This window comes from Erythranthe guttata, chromosome 13, assembly GCF_056151865.1.
Source record: "Erythranthe guttata isolate IM_541 chromosome 13, IM_541, whole genome shotgun sequence".
NCBI lineage: Eukaryota > Viridiplantae > Streptophyta > Magnoliopsida > Lamiales > Phrymaceae > Erythranthe > Erythranthe guttata.
Window position 1 is genome coordinate 14,488,623 of NC_142545.1, and position 19,727 is coordinate 14,508,349.

The 19,727-nt window shown below is 34.1% G+C and overlaps 2 protein-coding genes across 3 annotated transcripts; one reads left to right on the forward strand and one right to left on the reverse strand.

Moving 5' to 3' along the window:
* Positions 1-2,323: 2,323 nt before the first annotated feature.
* On the forward strand, positions 2,324-4,323 carry LOC105962445 (Glycosyl hydrolase superfamily protein). Of its 2 annotated transcripts, XM_088812522.1 has the most exons (4): positions 2,324-2,807; positions 2,945-4,020; positions 4,125-4,207; positions 4,283-4,323. In XM_088812522.1, exons 1-4 carry the CDS (start codon positions 2,528-2,530, stop codon positions 4,308-4,310), a joined length of 1,467 nt encoding a protein of 488 aa, XP_088668648.1. In that variant the 5' UTR covers positions 2,324-2,527; the 3' UTR covers positions 4,311-4,323. The 2 variants fall into 2 exon arrangements, with proteins under 2 accessions (XP_088668648.1, XP_012842200.2); XM_012986746.2 differs by lacking the exon at positions 4,283-4,323 and having other exon boundaries at positions 2,325-2,807; positions 4,125-4,222.
* Positions 4,324-8,745: 4,422 nt separating this feature from the next.
* Positions 8,746-10,459, reverse strand: LOC105962444 (protein VERNALIZATION 3-like). Its single transcript, XM_088811692.1, has 4 exons — positions 10,236-10,459; positions 9,811-9,872; positions 9,445-9,485; positions 8,746-9,311 (listed from the first exon to the last, which is right to left on the reverse strand). Exons 1-4 carry the CDS (start codon positions 10,416-10,418, stop codon positions 9,079-9,081), a joined length of 519 nt encoding a protein of 172 aa, XP_088667818.1. The 5' UTR covers positions 10,419-10,459; the 3' UTR covers positions 8,746-9,078.
* Between the last annotated feature and the right edge of the window lie 9,268 nt (positions 10,460-19,727).

A 19,727-nucleotide genomic window follows, 5' to 3' on the forward strand; every position in this document is an offset into this window, starting at 1 on the left:
CATTTACAATTCTTTTTTTCTTTTCTTTCTAAAGAAAGTGAAACTATAAAGAAAAGACGAGGAAGGAAACCATTTAATTTCCCCGGAAAATGATCGAAGAAACGGCATTATCAACAACAACAAAAAAAAAAAAAAGTTTATAGTTTGATATTATAAAGAAAAGCATGTTTGGTTGTTAAAAGTAGAAAATATTCAACCCTAAAAGGAGACAGCCAGGTCGGTATGCATCTTGATGATCACATTGCTCGTCAATTTTTTTTTTCTTTTCGAAAAGGCCCTCCTTTTATATGACGTACGAAAGCATTCCCTTTTTATCCCTTTGCTACTCTCTACCCACATGCATGGTTTCGGGCTAAGCAATTGTCAGAGATTGGTGCATATATACGATTACTTATTGTTGGAGATATTAATATTAAATGATACATTTCAGTATTAGCTTAATTAAGCTTATGATTGGCTTAAACTTTTGACTGATATGATCATTCGACACTTACATGTATATATATTGCAAAAGACATATACATCCTTCGATCCAGATGTTTTAAAACAATATGATCAAATTTGCGAAGCAAAATATAACAGAAGTTAGTTGGATGGAAAAAAGAAAAGAAGTTGGATGGGAAAAAGAGAATGTCTCACTCTTGAGGGATGTATGGATAAATATATGTTCTTGACATGTGATGGATCTTAGAAGTGAAGATTGAATCTGTCTAAATTAAATCAATTCATTATATTATATTTAGCAAAAGTGGGATTCATAATATTGATGAGTAGGAGTGTGGAATCGTCAAAAATCATTGCTCTAATGATCATAATTAATTATACATGTACTGCAATTAATTGGTTCTTAGGAGTTAAGCAAAAGATTCTTCCAGAGTTACACTCATTTAATTTCATCAAGCCTTTTACGCACCTGCCACTTACTATTAATTAGGTGTATAATTTTTTTATTTTTTTATTTTTATTTTTGGTTTGATTAGTGTTGATTAATAATAAATAGAGATTGGTGGTATACAATATTGATGAAAATTGACATCAGCAACAGCAAGCAAATAGGAATTCAAAGATAAGGACACTTATTCCTACGTATTCACATTCCTTATCCATCTACCCAACACTTCCACTTTTTTTCCTTTTGGCCCAAAATTACGTGTAATTCTACCTTTTCTATTTCCCCACCAAGAATGTTAAAAATTAAATAAAATATTTATATTTATATATAAATACTATATATATATTTCTTTTTGGTCTCCTTTTGTCAAAAAAAAAAAAACATTAGTACTAAACGACCAAAATCACCCCCATTAATATTGTTTTATCCCTCCTTTTAATCCCACCAACTCATTCTTAGATAGTTTTTTCTACCCTTTCGGGCGGGAAAAACAAAGAAAAAACTATATTATAATTTAATAATTAATAAAATGATTATCATAACCAGCAGGACTTTTTTGACATCATCATGTACGTTTAATTTAATTAATTAATATATGATATTATCACTATATAGATAATACAATTAAGAAATAAAAACACATGTAAAGCACTAGTCGATCTTAAGCAATATATATACATTGAATTGTGTAAAAATTATCCAACAAATAAAAATGTGTGATTTCACAAACAGCATGACGTGGATATCATTATAGTGCTTAAAGCTGGCTCTTGAATTTCACTTTTCTATTTTTTTTTAAATTTTAATTTTTTTACTTTTGCGTCTCCACCCAAATTAGTATAAAAAGTTCTTAAACATGCAATCAACTCCATGTGATTTCTTGAGATACCTTTAGCATTTAGATTTATGTTAAAATGTTTTAATTCAATTTTTTTAATGTTAATTACTCAATTAAGGAAATTAATAAGCTGTTGCGTCAACAACTAGAAATCGAGAACACAAAAAAACCCTAAAAGAATCATTCTTCATACATATATACAAAAATACACAAGATAAAATATAAAAATAAACCTTTTTGTTTACTAGATTACTATCTAAGAAATGTAAAGAGCAGACGATTGCAACAAATAATCTTATATATATATATATGGTCACAGTAATTAAATGACAAATAGTATATATTCAAAAAAAAAAACGAGTGCGTAATCATTGCACACATGATATTAAACACAGAAAAATGATTCCAGAAAACCATAATTACGTAATTAATCTAAGAATTAGTGGGATTTCCTTCCCTCCTTTTCTTATCTTATATATAAAATGTGAAGAAATTAAAGTGCAGTACCACCACCCCCAACTCCACCACCCCATGTGGGGGTGGGGTAAGGGCATTATGGGTATATATAGATATATATAGGTAGCCTCCTTAAAAAGAAAACTCAGGATCAGTTGTAATTAATTATAAAGAAGAAGCTAAGATGAGAAGAGCAAGTCATTCACCCAACTGAAAACCTATTTGCCTAATTAACTAGAAAACAAACAAGTAAAGAAAAGAATTCACAAAAATCACACCTATAAATCCCTCTTTCCCACATCCATTTCATTTCCCCTCTCCCTTCTTTCTTTCATTAGTGCATGCATCAACAAAACTCTCTCTCTCTCTCTCTCTCTCTCTCTCTCTCTCTCTCTCTCTCTCTCTCTCTCTCTCTCTCTCTCTCTCTCTCTCTCTCTCTCTCTCTCTCTCTCTCTCTCTCTCTCTCTCTCTCTCTCTCTCTCTCTCTCTCTCTCTCTCTCTCTCTCTCTCTCTCTCTCTCTCTCTCTCTCTCTCTCTCTACAATTCTCTCTCTCATGGAACATCTTCTTACCAAGATTTTCATGTCACATATTCTTCTTGGATTCTTTCTAACTTTATCAGGTATTTATATATCTATCTACATTCTACATATATATATAATCTCCCTCTCTTTTTTTTTTTTTTTCATGAATGACGTCATCATGTGGTATGTTTTTAATTCCGGGTTATTATTAATGTTAATTATTAATTAAGCACAGGTTTTGGTTTTGTACGGGAAGTGGAATCGCTGGGCATAAACTACGGCCAAGTTGCCAACAATTTGCCGGCGCCGGAGAAAGTTCTAGAACTCCTCCGTTCGCTTAAGGTGACGAAAGCCAGAATCTACGACACGAACCCTCAAGTTCTGTCGGCTTTCGCAAACTCCAACGTCGAAATCATTGTCACCGTCGAAAACGACATGCTCGCCACGTTAACGGACCCCAACCAGTCCCTCCAATGGGTTTCCACCCGCATCCGCCCCTTTTTCCCGGCTACCAGAATCACCGGTATCGCCGTCGGTAACGAGGTCTTCACCGGCGACGACAACACCCTCGTCACCTACCTCGTACCCGCCATGGTCAGCATCCACGCCGCCCTCGTACGCCTGGGGCTGGACCAGTACATCCACGTGTCCACCCCCAATTCCCTGGCCGTCCTCCAGGAATCTTTCCCGCCGTCCGCCGGAAGTTTCCGGCCGGAGCTGAACGTGATAATGCTCCAGTTCCTGCAGTTCTTGGCAGCCACCAGAGGCCCGTTCTGGATAAACGCGTACCCGTATTTCGCGTACAAGGACAGCCCGAATAAGATCCCAATAGACTACGTACTTTTCAACCCGAATTCGGGTATGGTCGACCCGAATACGAAGCTCCACTACGACAACATGCTGTACGCTCAAGTTGACGCGGTTATAATCGCCATGGCCAAAATGGGTTACGGAGGAATCGAGGTTCGGGTTTCGGAAACGGGTTGGCCCTCCAGAGGGGACGCTACTGAAATCGGGGCAAACCTTCAAAATGCGGCCATATATAATCATAATTTAATGAGAAGACAATATTTGAATGAAGGGACTCCATTGAGGCCGAGCATGAAGTTAGAGATTTACGTGTTTGCTTTGTTCAACGAGGATATGAAGCCGGGCCCCACTTCCGAGAGGAATTACGGGCTTTTTCAGCCCGACGGGACTATGGCCTACAACGTCGGGCTCACTGCATTGTCAACTACTTCTTCTTCTTCTTCTTCTTCTTCTTCGTCAACTTCATCGGCCTCAATTTCCTTAACTTCCAATTCCACCAAGGTATGTATATATATATATATACATTAATTAAATTAAATTAAATTGGAATATGTTCATAGTATTAACTTTTATTTTATTTTGTGTGACTTATTATCATGAAACAGGTTAAAGAAAGTGGATATTCAAGGTTACTGTGTTCAATATTCCTTTACTTGGTGGGGTTTCAAGTTTATATGAGAAGACATTGGTAAACAATTATATATATACGAGGAGATATATATATATAGTACTAGCTAGTGCGTGTAAATATCTCATTTTGCAGGGAGGAATATATTTATTTGGGAAGCTAAGGTTAGATTGCAGCATTTGATCATGAGTTTATATATATATATATATATATATATATATATATATATATATATATATATATATATATATATATATATATATATATATATATATATATATATATATATATAGAGAGAGAGAGAGAGAGAGAGAGAGAGAGAGAGAGAGATGAAACTGAAGAGAATTATAGATTCAGATCACCTGATGATCGAGAAAGACACGTACACAAATGTTCAAGTAACGATGTAGAAAAATTGAAGACACCATTTGATCAATTTATTGATGCATATATATTCAAAGTTGATGAATCGCATTACTAGTCCAGCCAGCCGTGCACATTTCGACGTCGAATATAATATTAAATATTCCATGTTGATCATCTACCGTTAATTTGTCTGGGATATATATATGAACTACGAGAGTGCGGCCTTATCCGAAATATATTAATCTGCGGTTGATGATATATGGTGTACCTTGGCCATTCAACAAGATTCTTAATTCCACCAAATTATATTTATATTGAAACATCTTCTGTAAAATAGCTCACTACTTTATTACTAGCTAGAGAAATATAATGTAACGGATCTTTTTTATTCTTCTCCATCCCGTATTAATGTATATAAGATTTGCTTCTCATTATAAATCATATCCAGCTTTGCTTTTCCTTTTCTGCTTTTAGACTCACCAATTTATTTACATTATATATATATACACACACATATATATACACACACACACACACGTACGAAAAGGAAACTTATAAGAGAGAATTGCAAATAAAGGTGTCCACTTTTGGACGTGGAATCCACCACCGTTGTTGCATATATATGTGTAAAAACCGTTGAGCGCGCGCTCTCTCTCTCCTCCATGCAAAATATATTCATAGTACACTAATGTATAGATAGACATAATTAATAAAGTTTAGTACAACAAATTCAAGATAATGTTAGGTTAATCACCAAATTAAAGGTTAAGCTTTGTTTTGTTCTTTCTTTTCTTTTTTATTTCTTTAATTTGCCCTTTTCTTTCTTTCCCCCGCACAATGGGCGGCTCATCGATCTTTATTCTCTGACCACAACCGTCACCGTTAATTGGCAGAGCCACCTTTTCTCTAACCACCTTAAACTCTCTTTCACACACACACACACACACACACAGCACAATGGTGCATGCACATGATGCCCAATAATACTAATTACTAGGATTATATATATATATATATATATATGCTTTTCCAATTAATTAGTATAATTAATCTTACCGCGGACTAATATAATAAATCTTTTCGGACCAAAAACACCGAAAAAAACATGAATAATGCGTGCGTTGTTGTTGTAGCTCGGCGTTTAGGCAGCTTTTCTTCCACAAAGTAACATGGTATATATATAATTAATGGAGGGTAGGAAAATCGAAATTAAAGGGGACCCTATTTATTAGTTTCCACGTATGTAAGCATGTGCAAAATGTACTTATAACAAGCAACACATGCAGCCCAAACCTGGAAACTTAGTCCCATTAACATTTAACTTTTGTCTTTCTGGGATTTAATTTTTCATGTATTAATCTTATAATTCATTAGGAATAAAAAAAAAGGGCACTTGAGAATTTGGCCAAATTGCTTCACTAAATTCTGTGGACCCTTTGCAGCAAATTAAGTTGTTTGAATTAAAGGTAAAATCAGGTAAACCTTTAATCTGGCAGTTACAGACTACAACTGCCGGAGCCAATTAATTAAGAATCTTTTTATTTTATTTTATTTTATTTAATGGGTCTAATCAAATTAAAGCATGGATTTAATGTTTTAATGACCAGGTTCTCACAGTATCTAATTACCTCTTTAACAGCCTTTAATCCGCATGATTATGGGAAGATTCTCTGTTAAAATCGCATCATCTTTAATTTTATCATGCATACAGATACAGTTGGAGAAGTCGTTGTTTCGTGAAGACAGCTTTATTTAATAATTATCCTATGGAAGTTGCTTTTGTAGTAGGAGTAAATATTAAATAAATAAAATTTCAATATTATAAAATAATTGGGCCATAACTAGGGGTGGTAAACGAGCCGAGCCGGCTCGTGAGCTCGACGAACCGGCTCGTAAAAAGCTCGAACTCGGACTCGAGGTTTTCGAGCTCGAGCTCGAGCTCGCGAGCTCGAGCTTTCTGACGAGCCGAGCTCGAGCCCGATTTTAGTTGTTCATCAGCTCGCGAGCCGGATTTATTAATATTTTTTTTATTTTTTTTATTTTTTTTATTTTTTATATGTTATTTTTATTTAAAAATGTATAATAATATAAAATATTATAGAAATAAATACAAATATTAAAAAAATATATAATCACAATTTTGTGTTTATTTTGTAATTTTTTAAAATATTTTTTAATAATAAAATAATAAAAAAATAATATTTAAAAAAAGAAAAAAAAAAAAAAAAGGGATTGGGCTCGAGCTCGAGCTCGACAAGATTAACACGAGCTCGAGCTCGAGCCAGAAAAAGAAGAACTCGACGAGCTCGAGCTCGACAAAATAAACTCGAGCTCGAGCTCGAGCCAGCCAAAAGAGGCGAGCTCGGCTCGAGCTCGGCTCGTTCACACCCCTAGCCATAACCATAAGGATGGAGTTACAAGAGCTGACTAAATTGGGCCAAAAGTACTACCAATAGGCACATAGTTATACCTTAATTATGGGCCTAGCAACGGAAATTGGGCCAATATTACTATTATGGGCCCATAGAATTATCGGCCTAGCACTAGAAATTGGGACTAAAATTACTAGTAAACCTCAATTCTTGGCCTAGCACCGGAAATTGGGCCAAAATTACTTCTAATGGGCCTATAGTTCTCCCTTAGTTATAAACCTAGCACTGGAAATTGGGCCAAAATTACTAGTAATGGGCCCATAGTTCTACCTTAATCATGGGCCTACCACCGGAAATTGGACCATAATTACTATTAATCGGCCCATAGTTCTCGTTTAAGTATGTCCGGAAATTGAGCAAAAATTACAACTAATGGGCCCATAATTATACATTAATTATGGGCCTAGCATCGGAAATTAGGCCAAAATTAATACTAATGGGCCTATAGTTCTCTTTATTATGGGCCTAGCACTGGAAATTGGGCCAAAATTAAGTTGTTTTTGTGTAATCTGCGAAAAGATTATTAGTAGCGGTGAAAAATGGAGTAGGTTTAGAAGAATTACTATGACGGAGTTACTGTAGGATCATGCTGCTGTATGATGATGACCTGAGCCAAACCAGTAAAAATTAAAGGTGGACTCTTTGGGGCTGATTTGGTATTAATTGCAAAGAGAAAAACGACGTCGTTTAGTGCTCCACCAGGATTGGTTGACAAATAGAAGAAGATCGTACATTTCATCATTATAAAAATATAAAATGCTCCAAAATAGTAAAACTGCACAAATAAATGTACCCACTCCTATTTTTCCGCATCATATTTAGGCTGTGTTTGATAGGATAAGCACTGAATGCTGAATATATATCTGAATAGCTAAGAGTTGTGTCTGAATACTGAATATTCAACTATTAAGCTTGTTTGTTAGCTGATGATATGTAATGTCTCAATAATGTGATTTTACTTTTATAACCTTGATGAAATGCTAAAATATTTTGTTAATTAAATTAGGTGCCACATATATGTTTATTTTTTTTTTTTTTTTTTTTTTTTTGCATGATTAACTTAATGACTAAACTATAAAAATTTAGTGGACATCAAACAAGTGTATTAAATTTCAAGTATTTAACATAATTATAATACAATTTGAAAATGCTGAACAAATAAAAAAAATAAAGTAACGTTCTAAAATAAAATAGCTAGAAGTAACAAAATAGTTTGAAGGTTTGAAATTTTGAAATAATTTAGAGATTTTTGGTTGAAGAAGAAAATTTACAGTCCAAGTGGAATAAAAACGAGGGTGATTGCTTGGAATATATGAGTATTTTTTTTAAGGATATATATGTCCAAATATCATTCAGATCATGGGCTTATTCGATCAGCACCAATTTTTGAATTGAATGGTTAAGAGCCATTTGGACTCGTTCATAAATCATCACCAAACACCCTGAATCATTAAGCTGCTTACCGAATCAGAAATTTGCCCATTAAGCGGCTCAATAAGTGCAATCAAACGGAGCCTTATTCTTCCAAATTTATTTCTTCAAAGACCTGTAAAAATTATACCCGACTCCATGCTCCATGGAAATTCCGAATATCCAGCTACTTTTTTTTTTCATTCGATTTTTAATAATAACTTAAATTAGATACAATTAATTTATTTTGATATTTGAAGGAAAATTGAAATAATAATCAATTTCTAAATATATAGGATATCGTAGTCGATTACTGTTTTTTTTTCTTCTCAATATTACTTTAATTTGTAGTCATAAGTTAGAAAATAAACTGCGATGGCATACAGCAAGTGGACGAGAAAAGGGAAATAGTAAAAAAATATGATAAGTGGCATAGGGTACAGCAGTTTATAATTAATGTGCTACATCGCGTAATTAAGTTTTATCATTCATTAGTACAGAAAATATCTCGTTGGAGAAACCTTAAACTTATTTATGCCATAAATGATATTTTTTGGTCTTAAATGTGATCTATTTATTTGCAAAGAAAGCAGTAAAAAGAAACATGTTGCACTAATTTCACATAGGACGTTCGTACATAGTTTACATTTAAGTAAATATTATGATGCGTAGTAGGGTAGATGTAGATGCAAATCGCTTCGAGATAAAGTTGCCCTTAATTATTTAATTAGAGGGTAACCTCCGTGCTCCTGTGCCATTCTCCCTGTGACAGTTATAGTATGTTGCTGCTACAGGTGAATCAAGGTTATATTGTTGAGAAAACTCTCTCATATTAAAGTTCTGGCGATGCTCTGGAGCAACCACAATTTGTCGGGATTGTTGCTTAAACAACACAAAAACAAAGCGGTGTATTCCCAACATTGGTTGAGGGACCTCATAAGTCATTATTTCATTTCCTGAATAATTAAATAATTAATCATAATGGTGCATTATAATATTCATGATACACTAATAAGAAAATATATATTTCTTGTACATCTAAAATTAAAGTCACGATGGAACGATATAGTATGTTGTAAAATTGCTCACCGAAACTTGTGTCAGTGGTTCCAGGTATGTCTGTCACAATCCTGTATTTGATTTAATTTTCAAACAAATTCAATAAATTAACCATATATATATATATATATATATATATATATATATATATATATATATATATATATATATATATATATATATATATATATATATATATATATATATATATTGCATATAACTTAGAACGTAACTTGCAAAAATAATGCTTGGAATTAAAGATATAGCTTGAATTTTCTTTTTTTTCTTTTTTTCTTTTTTTTTATTATCCGATTATCGAATTGAGAGTAGAATGAAAAACTGAAAGCAAAAAATCTTGAAAACTAAATAAAACTTCCAAGATATATTAATACATACCAGTGCAAGTACTCCTTGTGGATTGGATTGGTTGGACTTGGAGCATCGGGATCAACCAAAACCTGACATACATGTATAAATATATATTAATAATTATTTGGAACTTGATACATCGATCTAGCTTAATTCGGATAAAACTAGAAGAGAATATATATATATATATATATATATATATATATATATATATATATATTCAATCATATTTATAAATTTGTTTCGCACATCATCTGATTCACTCACAATAAGCTTATTACAGCATCTCAATTCGTGTGATCGTATCCCTTTTTATCTAATATTTACGAGCTCAACTTTTTTGAAACTGGAATTTTCCGAATGTAAAATCGCCCTATATATATATATATATATATATATATATATATATATATATATATATATATAAATATAAATATATACGTACAACTTACAAGAGTGTAAAAGTGACGCAAGTCATCCCCTCCAATATGAACAGTAGGGTGGGTAGAAACTTGTGAAGGTTTCAACGTACTGCCATTAACAACTTTTTTACCACCCTTTATTATTACTTGCATGTCCGTTGTTTGAGTGAACGGATCCAATATGTCCGCCAGCACAGCATGATGATTAGACATCAAATTAATTTTTTTTTTCTCTCTTTCCTTTTCCTAGTCTAATATATATATATATATATATATATATATATATATATATATATATATATATATATATATATATGTATATGTCGCTAGTTTTGGTTTTGGATGACGAAAACCCTAGGACTCAAAGACGATGAGTTATAAACGGAAATGCATGTACTCTCTCTCTCTCTCTCTATATCTATATATATATATATATATATATATATATATATATATATATATATATATATATATATATATATATATATATATATATATATATATATATATACCCACTTGTTGAGATTCTTCTTTCCATTGATACTTGTATTATTTTAGCTTTTGTAAAGTCATTTTGATACTTGTCCTCTCTATATATGTATTATTCTAGCTTTTGTATATATATATATATATATATATATATATATATATATATATATATATATATATATATATATATATATATATGTTACATTTTCTTTTTCGTTCTTTCCTCCCCGACATGAATATAAAATTTTAAAAAAGCGAAGTACAAACTACAGTGTTGTTATAATGTTAATTGAATCCGAAGTTATTATGAGAGAGGGATGAGTTAAATAAAATTTATATTTATATTAAAGCTGAAAACTTAAAAAGAATCCTCAAATTAAAGCACACCGCTGCGAAATCTCCATACATGCATCTCTCTCTCTTTCTCTCTCGTGCTCGTGCCACAGCGCGGTGCGAAACAGCAGCTCGCCTGATAAATGATAATCATAATCTAATATTAATTATTACATTTGCATCTCGTGGGATTTGGTCTCATCTGTTCTTGAATATGGCTGCAATTTGTATTGTTTTAATTTAATTAAATAAAATATAATATAATATTATGATGGGACATGACATGACATGACATGACAATACATGGGGTCCAAAACAAGTTTATTGAGTAATGAAACCGGGCCAGCTTTGTTGCTTAATTCAGACACCATGATCATCTTTTGTTTTGTAATTTTGCGTTTGAGATAATTATGATAAATAAAATTGTAAATAGATGAGCATGCAAAATATATATAAATATATATATATATATATATATATATATATCCAAGAATCAACGCAGTATATATGTGCTTAACTTATATATAACATTGTTACATATCTTAATTTGTTAGTATTAATTTAATAGTTATAATATTGTAACATGCTATATATATGTATAACCTTCTTCCAACTAGCCTATGCTACAAATATTAAAATTTTGTGTATATGATGTTTATTGCATATTCTTGAAAACTCAGTTTTAGGAGGATGACATTGGCGTGGTGACACTTTAATTTCAAACAAGTTTGTTGTAACATTAAGAGGGTGTTTCCCTAAGCTTATAGGATGCTAATAGAAAATTGTAAGACGTTTAAGAGCTTATTATAATCAAAAAAAAAAAAAAAAACTCATTTATGATAGACAATATTGTAATTAATTCGACAATGAATATCATAAGACGTAGATTGCGCAAGCAACCGGATGAACAATGAATGTTGAATACGGTGCTCAAGTGTCGAGCGTGCTCGATCGCATCTGGAATAGCGGCGCGAGCGCGTACAACTGAAACTTCCAAATTTTGGGATTTAATAGATGGAAAAAAAGAGATTGGTTTGGGAAGCCTTTTTAAAGAGAATTATATATATATATATATATATATATATATATATATATATATATATATATATATATATATATATATATATATATATATATATATATATATATATATATATATTGTCCTAATTATTTCACACACTCAAATTCTGAAAAGCAAACGCACGCACGTGATTTTATTACCCACCCAACATGTTATTACTTATAATTCCAAGTGCATATATGTAGGAGGAGGACGATGTAGCTAATAATAATAATAATAATAATAATAAGGGGAAATATGCAATACCCCCCTCAAATGGAAAATATTATGAGTAAAACCCATTTGACTTTTAAGACTTTTGCACAAACCCAAAATTCAATCTTAATTAGTGAAACCCCCTCAATAAATGTGATAAGCCAAAACTACCCTTATAGGTAGGTTTTTTAAAATAATTGCAATATTTATTTTCCTTAACCTCTCACGTGATTGTAGGATTACATTAATTCTCTCTTTAAATCTCCAGATTTCTCTCTTTCGTTATCTCTCTCTCCTCTCGTTCTCTCACATAATTTTCGTTACCTCTCATTTCGATTTTTTTCTTTTTTTCTCTCCAGATCTGAAGCAGCAACATCAACGTGACTACAATCTGGTTCGAATGTGACTATTCGATTTTTTTTTTGCCACAGTCTGGTTCGAATGCCGTCAAGACTTGCTACGGTGTCAAACCTCCCAAAAAACTCATGTTGTCGCCTCCTACACATCACACCACCTTCCTTACGTTATTTTCGATTTTTTTCCTTTTTTTTTTCTCTCCAGATCTGAAGCAGCAACATCAACGTGACTACAGTCTGGTTCGAATGTGACTATTCAATTTTTTATTGGCTACAGTCTGGTTCGAATGCCGTCAAGACTTGCTACGGTATCAAACCTCCCAAAAAACTCATGTTGTCGCCTCATACATATCACACCACCTTCCTTTCGTTATTTTTAATTGTTTTCTTTTTTTTTTTCTCTCCAGATCTGAAGCAGCAACATCAACGTGACTACAGTCTGGTTCGAATGTGACTATTCGATTTTTTTTGCTACTTTCTGTTTTCGTGTTCTTGGAAGTTTCTCAGCAACTCATGATTACTTTTGGCATTTAAGGTTTTTTCATTGTGACTGTGTGTGTTTAAATATTAGAGAGAGAGAGGGAGCCTATAATCATACTTGAGTTAGTGGAGTCGATATATATGTATATAATGATTTTTTATCAATTTTTTTATTTATGTATTTTTCAATTTCTCCTTCTTTTTTCTTTTTTTCCAAATCTGAAAATACAGTTCAAATATGTACAGTAGCAACAACATGACTATAGTCATATTTATGTATTTTTCGAATATGACTACTGTTGAATATCATTGTAGTCATATTCGAATATGTTCTATATTCTCGTTTCAAGTTGACTTGTAATAACAAGATTCAAATTGTGATTTTTTGTGATCTTTTTGTGTGGATGTTGATTGCATTGTTTCCCTAAACAATAGGGAATTTTAGTTGTTTTATATAATTTGATAAACATCACTTAACCTCACTATATAATTGGAATTTTGAAGTTAAAAATTTTAAAAAATGCAATATAAAGAAAGAATATGACTACAGTTGATATAGTCACATATAGTCATATTAGACTATAGTATTATTCAACTATAGTCATATTCGGCGTAGTACACTTGTCGGGGAAAAAAAATCAATTTTTCGTTAAAAAAAATTAAGAAAATATGCCTATAATCTTATTCAACTATAGTCATATTCGGCGTAGTAAACTTGTCGGGAAAAAAAATCAGTTTTTTCGTTTAAAAGAATTTAAGAAAATATTAAAAAAATATGAAAAAAAAATAATTAAAAAAAAAAACTTCATCTTGCACGTGGGTTTTGATTTTGTATGTGAAGAAGCAATTTTTTTTTTTTTTAATTTGTTGGCTGATTTTATGGAGTATATTAAGGTGGTTTTTTATTTTTTTAATTATTTGGCTAATTTCAAGGGATTTGAATATTGAGTTGGAAAAAAATTACTATTATTTTGGCATTATTTAAGGAAAGGGACGTGTATTAATGGGATGGATTATTTTTGAGTAGGAGATTTTCTAATTTCAGAAGGGTAGTATTGGAATTAATATTTATAGGGGTTTATCACAAAGAAAGATTTAAGGGTTGGACATATCACCATTTATTACTCATCTAAGGGGTTTATTGCTAAAGACCCCTAATAATAATAGTGGCCTCGTTGGATATGCAGTGTTTTCCATCAAACACGGAGGAATCTGGTACTGTACTTTTATAGCAACTTGTTGTACTACTATCCAATTGGTGCTCGTGCTTTACTATATTATTGTTTGGAATTTGGTTCTTGCTACTTCTAACTTTTTTTTTTTGTTTTCTTACTACCCGGCCAACTTGCAATTTTAATTTACTTTACAATATAATTTAATGAAACACATTTTTAGATATTTTTACTAGTTTAGATCAAAGTATATAAAATCAAATCGCCGGTTCATTCCAAACAACTCATGACATTATATATATATATATATATATATATATATATATATATATATAACCCCATTTTTCTTATTCAATCCACAATTAAGTTTTTTATTCTTTTCTTGTAAAGTTGGAAAGCCTGAGAGAACATTTTATGCTGTAATTTACAGTAGCAAAACCTGAATACTTGCCGGGACCAAAATTAAAATAATAGCGCGATAAATTTACGTACAATATAATTGAAATGGAAAAACTGTGTGTGATTTGCCCAAGTCATGCAGGCAACCAATAAATCTAAGATGAAGCTCAGCTTGAAGATGTATGCACAGGAGATGATGATGTATATACTATATAATAAGAAATTTATTAGTGCTTTGAATTAAAAGATTCAAATTATCAGGGTGGTCTTTAACAACAAGGATGTGTGTATGTACTGTGTAGAATACAATATATTGGGCCTGAATAATGAAGTGGGCCCATTACTTCAAATTCCCAGCCCAAATCCGCACAAGGACCATCAGATGTAATTAGCCCATTAGCCACACCCGTAAAACCACGTCGTCGTCCCGTACCCTACCAAAATTCTAAGCTTACATGTTTTATTAATTGACTAGCATTTTTTCCCCGTGCGATGCACGGGATATTATTTGAAAAAATGAAAAAAATAATCAATATAATACATCATAAGAAAATATAGTACAAAGTAAAATTTAATAACTTAGTATTATTCATATTATATATAACATTAGTTTTTTTGAAATATTGCATATAATCCAAATATATAAATTAAGATTTAACAAATCGAATTTCTATCTTTATTTCTTAAGATTTGAGATATATTGATGAAAAATAAGAGATTGATAATTGTTGAAAATTATAGTAAAAACTTTAGTAGAAAAATAAATAATTACAGATACACAGTTAGAGTTTTTTAAGATTGTGCCCGAGTTTTTTTCTTTTATATATAAGATGCCTAATTTCAAATTAGTTCTCTGTTTTTAACTTTTTTTTTTAGGTTATTCTGATTTCTGACGCCTAAAGTAAGAGGTACTAGTTGTGAATTTTATTGCTACTAATAGGCCCATGGTTCTACCTTAATTTGGGCCTAGCACTGGAAATTGGACCATAAGTTGTAATCTGTGAAAAGATTATTAGCGGTGAAAAATGGAGAACATTTAGAAGCCTTAATTACTATGGAATTCAGTGAATTGTTACCTGTAAAACTGTTGTATGAACTAGGAGTGTGAACGAGCCGAACTCGGCTATTTTGGCAGGCTCGAGCTCGAACTCGAGCTTATCGAGTTATTTTTTTTTTTGGGCTCGAGCTCAATTTTGAGGAGTTCGAGCTCATTATGTTTTTTTTTATTATTAAATTTTTATTAAAAAAATATTTATAGTATAATGAAAAATATTATAAAATAAATAATAAACTGTAGTTATATATATTTTTTATTTTTCAATGTTATTTTTATATTATTATTATAATATTTTATATTAATAATAATAATATATGATATATAAAAAATAAAAAAAATACACCAGCTCGCGAGCTGGGCGAACAACTATATTTGGGCTCGAGCTCGAAAAATCTGAGCTCGAGTTCGAGCCTTTGTCGAGCTAGCTCGGCTCGTTTACCACCCCTAGTAGACTCGTTTACCACCCCTCTCAGTGGTGGATCATGCTGCTGTACGGATGATGACCTGGCAAAAATGGTAAGAATACATAACCTGTAAAATTAGATCACAAATACAAGAACCGCGTCGTTTCCTCCAAGTACATTCTTTGAAGCACTACGTCTTACCAGTGGCGAATCCAGAACTTTTGTCAAGGGCGTTCGAACTTAAATATAGTAAAAAATATAATGGTTGGCTAATAGTTTACGGGGGTTCGGGGGCAACGCCCCCGAATTTTTTTTTTTTGAATACTGTACACATTAAAAAATAAAAAATCTTTAAAATTTTTAAATTTAAAGGGATTATTTTACCATTTTTGAGCAAATTTAGAAAATATTTAGACATAAAATTGGTGAAAATATTAAAGGAGTTGTAAACATATTAAAGTTGCAAGTGACAAAAGGTACGTTTCATTAGCAAATTTTGAATTTTCAAAAAGAAAAAAAAACCCACATAGTTGTAAATTTAGAAAAAAAATTGAAATAATACATATATATACAATATTTAGAATTTTGGAATAATTTATATTATATTTAATATTAAAGAAATGGTAAATAAATTAAAGTTACAAATAGCAAAATATATGTTATATTAGGAGATTTTTTTTAATATTAAAAAATACCTACATATTCAACATTTTTTTAAAACAATTGAAATATTGAATTTTGGAATAATTTATATTATATTTAATATTAAAGAAATGGTAAATAAATTAAAGATACAAATAGCAAAATATCTGTTATATTAGGAGATTTTTTTTTAAATATTAAAAAATACCCACATATTCAACATTTTTTAAAACAATTGAAATATTGTATGTAATGGAAAATTAGGAATAAAAAAGAAAAAATAATAGAGAAGCTCAGACTTTCGGTTAGGTCTCGAACCCTGTATCTCTGCAGAATTCTATAAAGCACTTAACCAGTTCAGCTACAGCATTGCATTGGCCAGGTTTTACATTTACAGTTATATAACACAAAATATATAGGAAATAATTTTTTTTTTAAATCAAGGGTGTGCAGTATGTCACGGCCCGCTAGTTTTGACCCAACCCCTTGCCGATTTCCCTTGGGTTGGGGAGGTTACAAAGAGTCCAAGTTGTAGCCCAAGTAGGGTTAGGCCCAAGTTGGCCCAATTGTATAGTGGTAGGTAGAGCTATTTTTGGTAGGTAGGGTAGGTGGTGGTAGGTAGAGACAATCAAGGGATTGTTCCACTCCCATCCGTTAGATCATATCGATCTCCACCGTCCATTGAGGAGGTGGTCTTGTATAAATAGAGGTAGGGACCTCATTTGTAATCATTCACCAACAAATCCAATAAAGTATTCTTCTACCAACTCTCTTGTCTTCTTACTATCTTTCTTCGTTTCCATCACTTAGCATTCGAGCAACACAATTCGGGAGAGGCTGACTTAGCTATCGCGAGGGGCGAGAAGGAGCTAAGGCCGCACGGTTCTTTGTTGAGGGAACAAGTCCGTGACAAGTGGTATCAGAGCCCGGCTAAGGGCTTTGTGTTGATCGAATTCTCAAGCGATGACGAACGTCGAAGACATTTCGTACGTGACCGAGGGACGTGGCAGGGAGGCCCACGTAAACAACAAGAAGAAGAGGGACCACAGCAAGGCTCGTGGGGAGAGTACCAGTACCGAGGCCGTGCTAACAGATCATGGCGAAAGACTCGAGAGGCTCGAGAATAACATCGCCATAGCGGAGCTTAGCGAAAGATTCGAGAAGCTCGAGCACGATACGGGAGTGTTGGAGAATCACGTCGCCGAGCAACTCGATTTGTCTAGGGACAATGAGGCGTTGCGGGAGGAACGGTTGGATCGATTGGAGGCCGTCATCCAATCCCTCCAAGAGAGCATCGAGGGGATGCGCGACGACTTGGCCTTGTGCAAAAAGGCCGCCGCTAACGGTAACGTTGGCGCTACTTCGAGTCCAAGGGTGGACTGCCCGAAGCCAACGGGATTCAACGGCGTAAGGGACGCCAAGGAAGTCGAGAACTTCCTATGGAGGATGGAGCAATACTTCGAGGGTATCGGTCTAGTCGACGAGACGACTAAGGTAAGAACTTCTTCCCTTTACCTTTCCGATACGGCAATGTTATGGTGGCGTAGAAAGCACGCCGATATCGAGAAAGGCATTTGCCGAATCGATACTTGGGAAGAGTTCAAGAGGGAACTCAAGCGACACTTCTACCCGGAGAACGTCGTCTATGAGGCTCGAAGGAGGTTGAGGGAACTCAAGCAACGAAGTTCGATCCGCGAGTACGTGACGGAGTTCACCACCCTCACCCTTCAAATTCCCAATCTCTCCGAGGAGGACCTTCTTTTCCACTTCACCGATGGGTTACAAGGCTGGGCCAAGCAAGAACTCCACCGACGAGACATCAAATCCGTCGATGAAGCTATTGCCGCCGCCGAGTCTTTAACCGAGTATCAACCGAGAGAGCCGTTGCGAAAAGAGAAGTGGAGCCCGACTAAAGGCGGAGAAGAGAGACGGGACAATCATGGTCGGGACTACCGAGACAACCGAGACCCAAGGCGAGCGTCAACCTCGAGGGGAGGAGACAAGCCATCCTCACGCCATCAACTTGAAGAGAAGAAGAAGTCGTTTGTGCCTAAAGGAGGATGCTTCGTGTGCAAAGGGCCGCACGCGATGAGTCAATGTCCCAAGATGGGGTCCTTGTCGGCACTCCTACAACAAGAGGCCGAGCAAGACACAAACGAGGAGCTAGGCCACATGGGATCACTCCAACTTCTGAACGCCTTAAAGGCTAATCCGATGCCGGCAACATCAAGCAAGGGGCTGATGTACGTGGAGGCCCGCATCAACGGTACCCCAGCAAAGGTGATGGTGGACACGGGAGCGACCCACAACTTCATCACCGAAGACGAGGCCAAGAGGGTTGGCCTACGGTGGGCAAGACGAGACGGTTGGCTCAAGGCCGTTAACGCTAAAGCACAACCGGTCAACGGTGTAGCACGAGACGCGGAGCTACACTTAGGCACTTGGAAGGGCCAAGTGGATTTTTCGGTAGCACCGATGGATGATTTCAAGGTGGTGCTAGGCATGGACTTCTTCCGCAAGGTAATGGCTATCCCAATGCCTTGTTTCAATTCGGTTTGCATTTTAGAGAAGGGGACACCTTGCATGGTGCCGGCCATCAACGGCACCACTAAGGAAGAAAGCACACAACCAAGGCAACTGTCGGCCATGCAAGTTGCCAAGGGAGTTCGACGGGGCGAGCCGACATTCTTAGCCACTTTAAAGGAGGAAAGCCCGCTCGTGAACAGAGAGGACGACGCACCACCGATCATCCAAACCGTCTTGGAGGCCAACCAAGACGTGATGCCACCAAATTTGCCCAACAAGCTTCCACCTAGGAGGGAGGTGGATCATGCCATCGAGTTGGAGCCGGGAGCCAAGCCACCCGCCATGGCTCCCTACCGCATGTCACCGCCGGAGCTTGAGGAGCTCCGAA

Coding starts and splice junctions, on each gene's coding strand:
- LOC105962445 (XM_088812522.1), top strand. CDS start 2,528: ATGCATCAACAAAACTCTCTCTCTCTCTCTCTCTCTCTCTCTCTCTCT. Junction 4,021..4,124: donor TAACTTCCAATTCCACCAAG/GTATGTATATAT, acceptor ATCATGAAACAG/GTTAAAGAAAGTGGATATTC. Junction 4,208..4,282: donor GTTTATATGAGAAGACATTG/GTAAACAATTAT, acceptor CTCATTTTGCAG/GGAGGAATATATTTATTTGG.
- LOC105962444 (XM_088811692.1), bottom strand. CDS start 10,418: ATGTCTAATCATCATGCTGTGCTGGCGGACATATTGGATCCGTTCACT. Junction 9,486..9,810: donor CACAAGGAGTACTTGCACTG/GTATGTATTAAT, acceptor AATCAAATACAG/GATTGTGACAGACATACCTG. Junction 9,312..9,444: donor AACCACTGACACAAGTTTCG/GTGAGCAATTTT, acceptor TTAATTATTCAG/GAAATGAAATAATGACTTAT.